Source organism: Eupeodes corollae, chromosome 3 (assembly GCF_945859685.1).
Source record: "Eupeodes corollae chromosome 3, idEupCoro1.1, whole genome shotgun sequence".
Taxonomy (NCBI): Eukaryota; Metazoa; Arthropoda; class Insecta; order Diptera; family Syrphidae; genus Eupeodes; species Eupeodes corollae.
In genome coordinates, this window is record NC_079149.1 from 36,333,927 (window position 1) to 36,345,109 (window position 11,183).

The 11,183-nt window shown below is 33.3% G+C and overlaps 1 protein-coding gene across 4 annotated transcripts; it reads left to right on the forward strand.

The window, feature by feature from the left end:
* The first annotated feature begins 3,044 nt into the window (after positions 1-3,044).
* LOC129949064 (serine protease inhibitor 42Dd-like) lies at positions 3,045-5,463 on the forward strand. 4 transcript variants are annotated; one of them, XM_056060287.1, is made up of 4 exons: positions 3,045-3,065; positions 4,168-5,039; positions 5,113-5,251; positions 5,319-5,463. In XM_056060287.1, exons 2-4 carry the CDS (start codon positions 4,185-4,187, stop codon positions 5,441-5,443), a joined length of 1,119 nt encoding a protein of 372 aa, XP_055916262.1. In that variant the 5' UTR covers positions 3,045-3,065; positions 4,168-4,184; the 3' UTR covers positions 5,444-5,463. The 4 variants fall into 4 exon arrangements, with proteins under 4 accessions (XP_055916262.1, XP_055916260.1, XP_055916259.1 ...); XM_056060285.1 differs by having other exon boundaries at positions 3,063-3,180; XM_056060284.1 differs by lacking the exon at positions 3,045-3,065 and adding an exon at positions 3,500-3,678.
* Positions 5,464-11,183: the final 5,720 nt, after the last annotated feature.

Here is an 11,183-nt window from a genome sequence, read left to right on the forward strand (position 1 = left end):
ACTTATTAATTAAACACTAGCACATAACATATTAATAAAATCAATAAAAAAGGAATTAAGTGATATTGAATTAAATAAAAGGGAACGACCCGTAAATTGCACAATATCCGGTTTTCTAGCATATGTAGAGTACTACATATGCAGGTGGATTCTAAGGTAAAAGACCGATTTAACATATAAAACCAAAGCCGAACCGACAACGAACGTTTTGACGGGAGATTTCTACGAAACTAAAGATGATTTGAAGAAAATAAAAATATTCATTGATTAAGCAAGCTCTTTTCTTATCAGTTTCAAAATAAAAACAATTTTAATCATGAATTAAATACAAATTTTCCCATATTTCAACAATTAAAATTTTTTTTTCAATTTTCCGGAGCAAAAACATGTATTGATGGAGTTACTAATTTTCATGTTTTTTGGGCGCCATTTAAGGTTTTTATTAAAACTCTTTGTTGAAGATCATGACTGATAATTTTATGGTATTAAGTATAAAGAATGTAATATTATTTTTCAAATGCCATAATCGCCGAGCAAACGGGACCAAGTCCCTTGTTAGTGACGAAAATTGAGCTTCAGCTCATCTTTAACTCAATAAAAAGCAAAAATTCAGCAGGTGTCGATGGTATATAAAACGTTGTACTAAGACATTTACCCATGGAGGCAATTGACATATACACCACAGTCTTTAATAACGAACTGAATAATGCATATTATCCAGTGTGTTGAAAGACCGCTGTGGTTCGTCATCTCCCGAAAAAGGGAAAGGACAAATCCAACCCGTCAATTCTTCGGTCGATAAGTCTTCTTCCGAGCATCAGCAAAGTTTTCGAAAAGATCAAAAATAGGGCACTGACAAAGTGGGCTGCGGACAACAAAAGAATTTCGGATATACAGTTCAGGTTCAAGGCGGGCCATGACACAATTCATGCTGCGTCTAAACTCGTTTCTGAGATCCAATGGAATAAATCAAAACAACAATTCACAGGTGCTGTTCTCGTTGATTTGGAAAAGGCCTTTCACATCGTATGGTTAGAGGGTCTTAACCTAAAACTGAACTTTATGATATTATAAACGGTAGGAATTTTGTTGTCAAAAGTGGCAATGTAACTTCTACCACAACATTCTTAATTATTCTCTTCAGCATTTACACCAGAGATCTGATAGGTAGTCTTACAAAGGCAATTGCGTACGCCAACGATCTAATTGCGTACAGAACGGCCCGAAAGGTTGAGGTTATTAGAATTCTCTTGTAGCGTGATTTCGACAAGATTCAGCGATATTGCTACGACTGGAAACTGAAAATAAATGTAAAAGGCCCTCATACGGCCGATGATCGTTTATAGTTGTACTGTGTGGTTCAATGTTGCCCCTTCCCAGATGGAGAAGTTTCGGGTGTTCGAGCGGCAGTGTTTACGTCGCTGTACCGGTTTATATCGAACAGCCGAATCTTCTTACGTGCATTACTATTCCAACGAGGTCCTATACAAGGGGGCTCGAATCAACAGAATTGACAATTTCGTGATAAAACTCGTTCGAGGTCACATTGCAAGAGCTATGTTTTCGAACAACAATTTAATTTTCGGGGCGTTCTATCCGAAGACGAGTATTTTGAAAGTGCACGCTTGAACGGCTTTATTCCACCAGATGCATTCCTCTTTTTAGACAAATGCCGTCTGATACAGGATAGATTGGCAGTTCCGTTAATCTATCACGTCAGACGAAGAACCGTGGATAGGCGACTCCTGTACAATCGGGGCGTCATGGCACAAGGCGGAGCAGAGCCTTCGGTTCAGTAGGACTCTGTCCTAACGGGACCGAACTGATAGGGTGAAGCAGGAGAACCACTTTTGGTGGCTTCAATCGGCACTTGATAGTGGGTAGTCGGGATGGGGTTTTAAGCCTTGGCCGGCTTACATACTTGTTTTTAGTTTTGGGTTTTGTGCATGTTGGCACAAAAAAAAACATGGAATAAAAAAAATGAAATACTGCTTCTGCGTCTGTTCCAGTTTTAAGTAGTTTATAGGTAAACTAGGTAGTTTAAGTAAGCTTTAAGTTTTATATGAAGGACCTTATTTTAAGTAGTTTTTAAGTAAAAATAAAAAAGGATATTGATATTAGTTTTTTTTTTTTCAAAATACAAAAATTAATAAAATTGAATTTGAGTTAAATAGATCTTAGGGCCGAAAGGCATTAGTATCAAGTGTTATATTATAACTTAGAGTGTCCGTATGGGAATAGTAAGTTAGTTGTAAATTATGGATAACTAGGCTAGTTTCATAAATGTTTGTCTAGCTTTAAGATAGGTTTAAGATTGAATTAATAAAAATGAATAAAAAAAGAACGTTGGATTGTCATGCGAGAGGTCTTGGGTTCGATCCCTGCCTGTGCCACCTAAAGTTTTATTCGTGGGTACTGCCTCTTGCTAGGAATTGACAAATTCTCCAAGAGTAATTCTTGTCATGAAAAGGTGCTTTCTCAAATTAGCCATTCGGATTCGGCATATAAACTGTAGGTTCCCTCCATCCCTGCAATTACTCGCACACAGGAATGGTTGAGAGTTTTAAGTATAAAGAATCCTTAAGATCAAAATCTAGAAAACTCAAAGTCACGAAAATACCAAATCCTGAAAGACCAGAATCCCAAAAATCCAAAATCCTCATAACTCAAAATTCTGACTGGGTGAAAAAAAAACTATTTTGCGAATTTACATTGGCTTAAAAGCCCGACTCGGTGAAATCTCAAAATCCTGTAAGGAATAAGTATTCGGACTAAAAGATCGCTCTGCAAATTGTAATTTGATTCTAGTTGCAAACTCTTCTTTACAAGTACAATGCAAAGATTTCAATATTTGAATTTTCATAAAATTTATCATCAAAGTTTCAACCATTTCCACAAAGTTTTTAGTAAATAAATTTGTCTTGTCAATATCAATTAAAAACCCATCTACGCAGGTACAATATTCTGCTTTCTGATAATTAATTGTAACTTTACAAAACCTTAAAAAGCTTTTTTTCAAAGCGAGACAATTGTTTAGTCTTTTTCAGCGCAGTCAGTTCTGTGAGGTAGGTTCAAAACATACAAACCTTTTTTCAACATGGTTAAAGTTATTATAATCGTATTTACTTGTAGTTCGTGTTATAATTTTTGATTTAAAAGTGCAAATATAAGTTTTGAAAGGTTATACATTATTTTTAAAGCTATGGAATCTAAAACTAAAAATAGTAGAAATGCATTTTTATCAAGTTGCTTATCAAGTTTAAACCAAAAATTGTATCAAGATACATTATCTTGAAATACTTAATGAATGAAGATGTTGATAAAGGGTTTGACATGTGGATTTCTACTCAAATTCTCAAGGTTTTATTCACTTTTAATATATCACTCTTCTTATAATTGAGTGAGTTAAACATTAAATTATTATCTCAATGAGATATGTGATAAATAATAATAATTAAGAGCGAACAAGTTGTTCCACAATCTACCTCGATATCAAAACATTGCAATCTTATCGTCGACAAAAAAAAGTTATAAACAATTGACTCATTTAACCAAAACAATATCGCAGCAAGTTAGTTGGAAAAAATACTTTCAATAGTTCAATAGTATCAATATTTCAGATTTCCTAAAAACTATAACTGAAATCATCAACATTTAAAGTGATTTTATACAAGAAAGGTATTTTTCTTCCGTAAAAAGTTATAAAAGAGTCTATGCCATAGTTATTAAATACTTTTACCCAAATTGATTTCTCCAATAAATTGTTTATGATTCAAACAAATAATTTGTAAACAATGAAAACAAAAGTAAAAATATTAAATTGGAAGCCAATCCAATAACAACTGTTTCAACTTTGTTGATCTTTAAGAGCTTACAGTCTTTGTTTGTTTATTTAAAGCTTTTGACCTTATCCATTTTTAATTCAATATCCATACAATCAAGTTGATAAAAAGGGAAGTCCCGAAGTAAACTCACCAAAGTATGCAATAATACCAGTCACTCTTAAACCTTTTGATAAGATCAAGACCTTTTTCAAAAAATGTTAAGCTTCAGTATAGAAACGTGTTATACTCATCGAAATCGGCCAATTCATAATTAAGTTTTTATTTAAAGTGTGATCATATATAAAGTGTTATAGATATTTGTATAAAGTCTCTGCATTTTCAGGAATTCGATTTTATAGAATGACCACAACAACAACACCAGCCTCAAATAAGGGACTATTTGCGGCAGATTTGTTTCATCAAATTTGTAAAAACAAATCATCGCAGAATCTTATAATTTCACCAATTTCCGTTCAAACAGCTCTCGCAATAACATACATCGGAGCCAAAGGTGAAACCGCTACAGAACTTCAATCCGGCCTTCGTTTGCTTGTGAGTGATGTTGAACAAGTTGGAAGACATTTTGCCAATATACTTTTAAGAAACAATGGCGAGGCAAAGCTAAGCATAGCTAATAGAATTTTCACCAATGACCAATACAAAATCGTACCGTTTTTCAAAGAAATCGCTACTAAATATTTCGATTCTGATGCAGAACAACTTGATTTTAGCCAAAGTTCAAAAGCCATCAATATCATCAATAAATGGGTCGAAGAGAAAACGAACAAAAAAATCACCAATGTTGTTCAGGACGGATCGGTAGACTGTGATACAAAAGCGATAATTGTCAATGCCATATATTTTAAGGGTAAATGGAAAACGCCTTTCAGCAAAGATATGACACGAAAAAGTAATTTTTGGGTTAGCAAAACTGAGTCCGTCCAAGTGGATACAATTTATGGGAGTGAGCATTTTAAGTATGGAGAATTTCCTGAGCTTAATGCGACTGCTGTCGAAATGCCATACAAGGACTCAGACATATCAATGATTTTGATTTTGCCAAAAGAACGTGATGGTTTGGCCGATTTGGAATCAAAGTTGAGTTCGGTTGTGATAAATGAGATGTCAGCGAAAATGTGTGTGAAAAGCTTAGATTTGTATATGCCAAAGTTTAAAATCGAATTTACAACTAGACTTACTGATACTCTTAAGGCGGTAAGTGTTGTCTTCCATTTTTTGATTTCCTTAAAAGACCCTTATTTCATTATTTCGCTTTTTTTTTGCACAGTTGGGAATACGCTCATTATTTGAAAATGCAAATTTACCGGAAATGTTTGTGTCAGGGCCACCAGTAAAAGTATCTGATGTCCATCACAAAGCTTTCATCGAAGTTAACGAAGCAGGCTCCGAAGCAGCTGCTGCAACAAGTATGTAACATTAAGACTATGTTTAATTTCCTAATGTAACTTCAACTTGTTTTTTGTTTATTTTCAGTTGTAAAAATATCACCAATGAGTTTGGATTTTAATAAGAAGAAATTTAATGCTGATCATCCGTTTGTATTTGCTATAACAAGCCCGGAAATTGTTTATTTTGTTGGACATCTAGCAAAGTTTTGAATAAAGATGGTTGACAATATTATTTCTAGACTTCAGCTTATTTTTTATAAACTCGAACAGGTTTCACTGATTTCAGGGATTCTTTTGTTTTGAAAAAGAGTTCAACGAGTCAAGTTTACCACGAAGAAAAAAAGGTTGAAAGAATTACCAACGCAAAGAAAATTTGAAAAAACAAAATTAACAAAAAATGTAATAATTGTTGATTTTTAAAAAGCCTTTCAGTTCTAAACAAGTTACTTAGACATGAATAACCATACGCCATACGCTACGCATGAAAAGTTTCCTGATCATGTTTTTAATTGCTCTAGAGGTGATCAAAAACGACCGCTCTGATCTTATAATTAAACACTTTTCCATTTGGAGCCTTATGGAATATAAATTGTCAAACACCAAAATCGATTCAAGAACATATGTACAAATGGAATTATTGAAGTTATCGAGGACATACAGCTTCAATTATAGCCGTACCGTCCTGCAAATAAGTTTGTTTCATTTGCTTCTTCCGAGTATTGTCAACTTTTTTTAAGCAGCATGCAGAAAGTCTCGAAGTTTGTTTTATTTTGAAGCTAATTTGATATTTTATTGGTAAATTGGAAATTGAATTTGTTCACTTTTTCAACCTTTTATAAGTCAATTGTTAAATTTTGACAAATTTCATTCAAGTTTTAACTTTTTTCATAATCTGCTTTAACAAACAATTGAAATAAATTCTTTCTCAAGTTGACAGTTGACAGTTGAATGTTATAGTCAACTTTTATACAAATAATTGTGCTTCCGATTTTAACCTTACTGGCAAGATTATTTTGATCTACAAAATTAAGCCTTTTCTTCTTCAAAATAAACCAAATACTCTTTTCCAAACGAGTTTTCTTTACTGATTTAAAAACTTGCTTCGAAATTTATTTTTCAGGTAAGGTTTTGAAATGCACCTTTTTAAAAATTTAAAACAGATACTATGGTGTTTTAAAGCTTAGGGTTTGAACACTACACAGTTATTAACAACAACTTGATAATTATTTTGCATATAATGAAGGTTTTATAGTTTTGAAAAATACTTTCTAGAGCAAGTTTTTTTTTTAACATACATTTTCACTTAAGGTTTATGTGGAACAGGTGAACCCTAATAACTAATGATGATTTTTTTTGTATATTATTATAATGATTATACTCAGTGCGAGTAATTAGGAAGGGAGGATAGGATTTGAAAGGAGATACCGATGTGGTTTAAAATAGTACCTGCCTAAATATGAGAATCGTACTCAAGTTTTGGACGAATTTAGGCTTTATAAATTATAGCCAAATCAGAAGGGGCAACAAACTTCTTGCATAGTAGGAGAAAAGCTAAACACTTAGCAGCACTTTTGGCTCTTGCGACAGTAGACAGCATTGAGTTTTCGAAGCATTAAATTCTACACCGTTTTTGATTCCCCACTGAAAATATGCTGTCAAGATCAGAATTTAATGAGCTTATCATACACTGCCGTTGTTAGTCCACATCCGAAGAACAAGAGGGTACGTTCATCCGCGAACAATTTAGTGCGTTAAAAGTTTCAGACAAAAGATCATTTATAAAAATGAGGAAAAGCGTCGGAGACAAAACGGAGCCCTGGGGCACACCAGCGTTTATTTTGTGAATATCAGATTTGAATCCGTCCAATACTACTTGAATTAAACGGTCCGAAAGGTAATTTTTAACCCAACGAAGAAGGGATTCATCAATACCAAATGCAAGCATTTTCGATAAGAGAGCTTGACGACAAACTCTATCAAATGCTTTTGAAATATTGTTGCAAATGAAAAATACTTTATATAAAATCTACTGTTCTAATTATATATGATCACTTATGTTTTGTAAAATATGTTTTGACTTTGAAATAAAATTTGTATTATTCTGTTTTTGTTCAACGTACGAAGAAGTTGTTTAATTTAAAAAAGGAAAACTCTAGAAATATTCTTCAAGGAGACGAATATTTCATCAGGTTATGGGCCCTCGCTACATCCACTTACGTAACTAAGAACTATATTGTTTAAAAATGGATAAATTTTCAGAACAAATTGAAAAACTAAAAGGAAGAGAAAATTTTCATAAATGGAAATTCACGGTCTAACATGCTCTCAAGCTTCAAGGATTTTGGAAGGCGGTCCAGGGGACAGAAGAGTCTCAAGAAATTCAAGAGAAGGCAATGTCAAGACTAATATTGTATATATCTCCAAACCTATATCCGCATATTCAGGGAATATCAACAGCTAATTATATCTGGACAAAATTATGTTCAATATATGATGATTCCGGTCTTACAAGACGATGGGGCTTACTTCGGAAGCTTACAAAAACTCAACTAGAAAATTGTGCAAATATGAGTGAGTACGTTGACATTATTATTGATACTGCCCAAAAATTGAACCAAATAGGAATGGTAGTAACTGAAGAATGGGTGGGAAGTTTGTTACTTTTGGGGTTACCAGAACATTTTAGACCCATGATTATGGCAATGGAAAGTAGTGAATTAAAAATAACTGGCGATGCAATAAAAACAAAACTACTTCAAGATTACGAATATTACAATAAAGATGCAGGTGCAAACGGCGGAAGTGCTGCAGCTCTGTATAGCAACAAAGGTAAGAAACACGACCATAGAGAACGTCGTTTTGATACAAAGCGTGTTGTATGTTACAAATGTAACAAAGAAGGTCATGTTGCTAAATTTTGCAAGAACAAATCGAAAATAAATAGTTCGAATAATGGTGGTATGGGTTCAAGCTGGTTTCTCAGTTCATTTATCGCACATTTTAATGATGATGGAACGAACTGGTTTATAGACTCAGGTGCATCTTCCCATATGTCAAAAAAAAGAGATATTTTTTCAACTTTCAAGAGTTCAAAACAGAAGAGTTTGTAACAGTGGCTAATAACAATAAGTTAAGATTCATTGGAAGAGGAAATGTTCCTTTACAAGTGTTTTTGAACGAAAAATATTATGACGTTACATTGCATAATGTTTTATTGGTGCCAGAAATATGTGCAAATTTATTGTCTGTTTGCCAGTTGACAATGAATGGTTTGACTGTCAATTTTTATGATTATAAATGTCATATTTTACACAAAGGTAAATTGGTTGGTTCAGCTAAGGTAGTTCATAATATGTATAAACTTGATATAAGAAAGGATCATAAGATTTTTCAAGCTACAAAGACCGATTTATGGCATAAACGTTTAGGTCATAAAAATCACGACGATCTTCAAAAATTATCTCAAGTCAAGGCTCGAAGAATAGAACTTACAAGAAGTTCGGAAGAAAAACGATGTATTTCATGTCTTTTCGGTAAGCAATCTAAGATTCCTTATCAAAATTCAAAAAGTTCTACGACCGATGTACTACAAATAGTACATTCAGATGTTTGTGGTCCTATGGAACGAGATTCAATTGGTGGTTCAAGGTATTTTGTAATTTTTGTTGATGATTTCTCATCAAAAGTATTTGTTTACATTATGAAAATGAAATCTGAAGTTTTTAAATATTTTAAAATTTTCAAAAATGTTTCCGAGAATCAAACTGGAAAAAAGATTAAAATATTAAGAACTGATAATGGCTTGGAATATTGCAATGCTGATATGAAAAAAGTTTGTGCAGAAAATGGCATTGTTCACCAAACTTCAGCTCCGTACAACCCTCAACAGAATGGGAAAGCGGAACGCATGAATAGAAGCTTATGTGAAATGGCTCGTACCATGATGGCAGATGCAAATTTGAAGAAATTTTATTGGGCAGAAGCTATATGCACTGCTGCGTATTTACTTAATAGAATTCCAAGAAAAAAGATAAATTATAAGTTGCCAGAAGAAATTTGGAGTGGCGTAGACAAGAATTTGTCTCATTTGCGCGTTTTTGGATGCATTGCTATGGTTTTAACGCCTAACGCAAGAAATGGGATTTGAAATCCACAAAGTGTATTATGGTGGGATATTCCGAAACAACTAAAGCCTATAGATTATATGACCCAATCCAGAGACAGCTACTAATAAGTCGTGATGTTACATTTATAGAAAATGAAATGTATTTCCCAGCAACAGAAAAATCTGAACAATTCAACCAAGAACAAACAGCAAAAAATAATTATTCGTCGTTCTGAAAGAATTCGAAACCAAACAAAAAGGAGTAAATGTGTTAGTTTTTTGGCTGATAACGTTCACTGTGACGATGATCCAGAAAATTATTATGAAGCCATAAACAGTGAAAACGCAAAAAAATGGTCAGAAGCAGCAAAAGATGAAGTTAATTCATTGGAAGAAAATAAGACATGGACTATAGCAGATCTACCAGAGGAAAGAAAGGCTTTAACAACAAAATGGTTTTTAAGACCAAACGAAATGAAAAAGGTGAAATATCGAGATACAAGGCAAGACTTGTAGCACGAGGATGTGGACAACGTAGTGGAGTGGATTATCAAGAGACTTATTCACCAGTTATTAGATACAACTCGATGCGTTATCTTTTATCACTAGCACTGAACAAAGACTTACATATTGATCACTTAGATGCAGTAACAGCCTTTTTGCAAGGTGATCTTGAAGAGGAGATTTATTTAAAAGCTCCAGAAGGTCTCGATATACCAGAAGGTAAAGTCTTAAAACTTCACAAGCCAATTTACGGACTTAAACAATCGTCAAGAATGTGGAACATGAAGTTAACTCAAGTATTAAAACTATTTGGATTCAAGCAGTTGAAAACAGATCAATGTATTTATGTTTTTGACGAAGGTTCTGAAGATTTTTTAATTTTGATGGTATACGTAGATGACATTTTTATACTTTGGAAAAATGAAATTTCAAGAAATAAATTAGTAGAACATCTTCAAGAAAATTTCAAATTAAAAGTGCTTGGACCAGCAAAGTCTTTTTTGGGACTACATTTAGAATATGATTTAAAAAAAAATATCAATAAATCAAAAACAATACATTTTAAAAATGCTTGAACGTTTTAGCATGCAATCATGTAATCCAGTTAGTACACCCTTAGATTCCAATGTGAAATTGAGCAAAGAACAAAGTCCCTCAACAAAAGAAGAGGAAGAAGAAATGGCTAAAATTCCCTACCAAGAGTTAATCGGAAGTTTGTTGTTTGCTGCACAGTTAACTCGTCCCGATATATGTTATGCAGTAAACCTATACTCAGTCGTTTCAACAATAACCCCGGACATGAACATTGGAAGGCAGCTAAACGTGTGTTGCGATACCTAAAAGGAACAATTGACTACAAATTGAACAATTTCAAGTCAGAAGAATTTAATGTAAAAGGTTTCTGTGATGCTGACTATGCCAATGATCCAGATGAGAGAAAGTCAATCACAGGTTACGTGTTTCTCAGTCAGTGATTTCTTGGGGATCTAAAAAACAAACAACTACAGCATTATCGACCTGCGAAGCTGAGTATATGGCTTTAGGATCCTCAGTGCAAGAAGCGTTGTGGTTAAGAGGTCTTGAAGAAGAAATTTTTAATACAAACCTAACTCCAACCAACATTTTTTGTGATAATCGAGGAGCGATTGATCTTGCTATGAATGAAGCTTATAGACAACGTACAAAACACATTCAAGTTCGTCATCATTTTGTAAGAGAAACAATTATTAATAAGCAAATCACTTTAAGAACAATAGATACAAACAATATGGTTGCAGACATTTTTACTAAATCTTTACCTCTTGCAAAGAATACTAAATTTTCGAAATTAATGGGCATTTT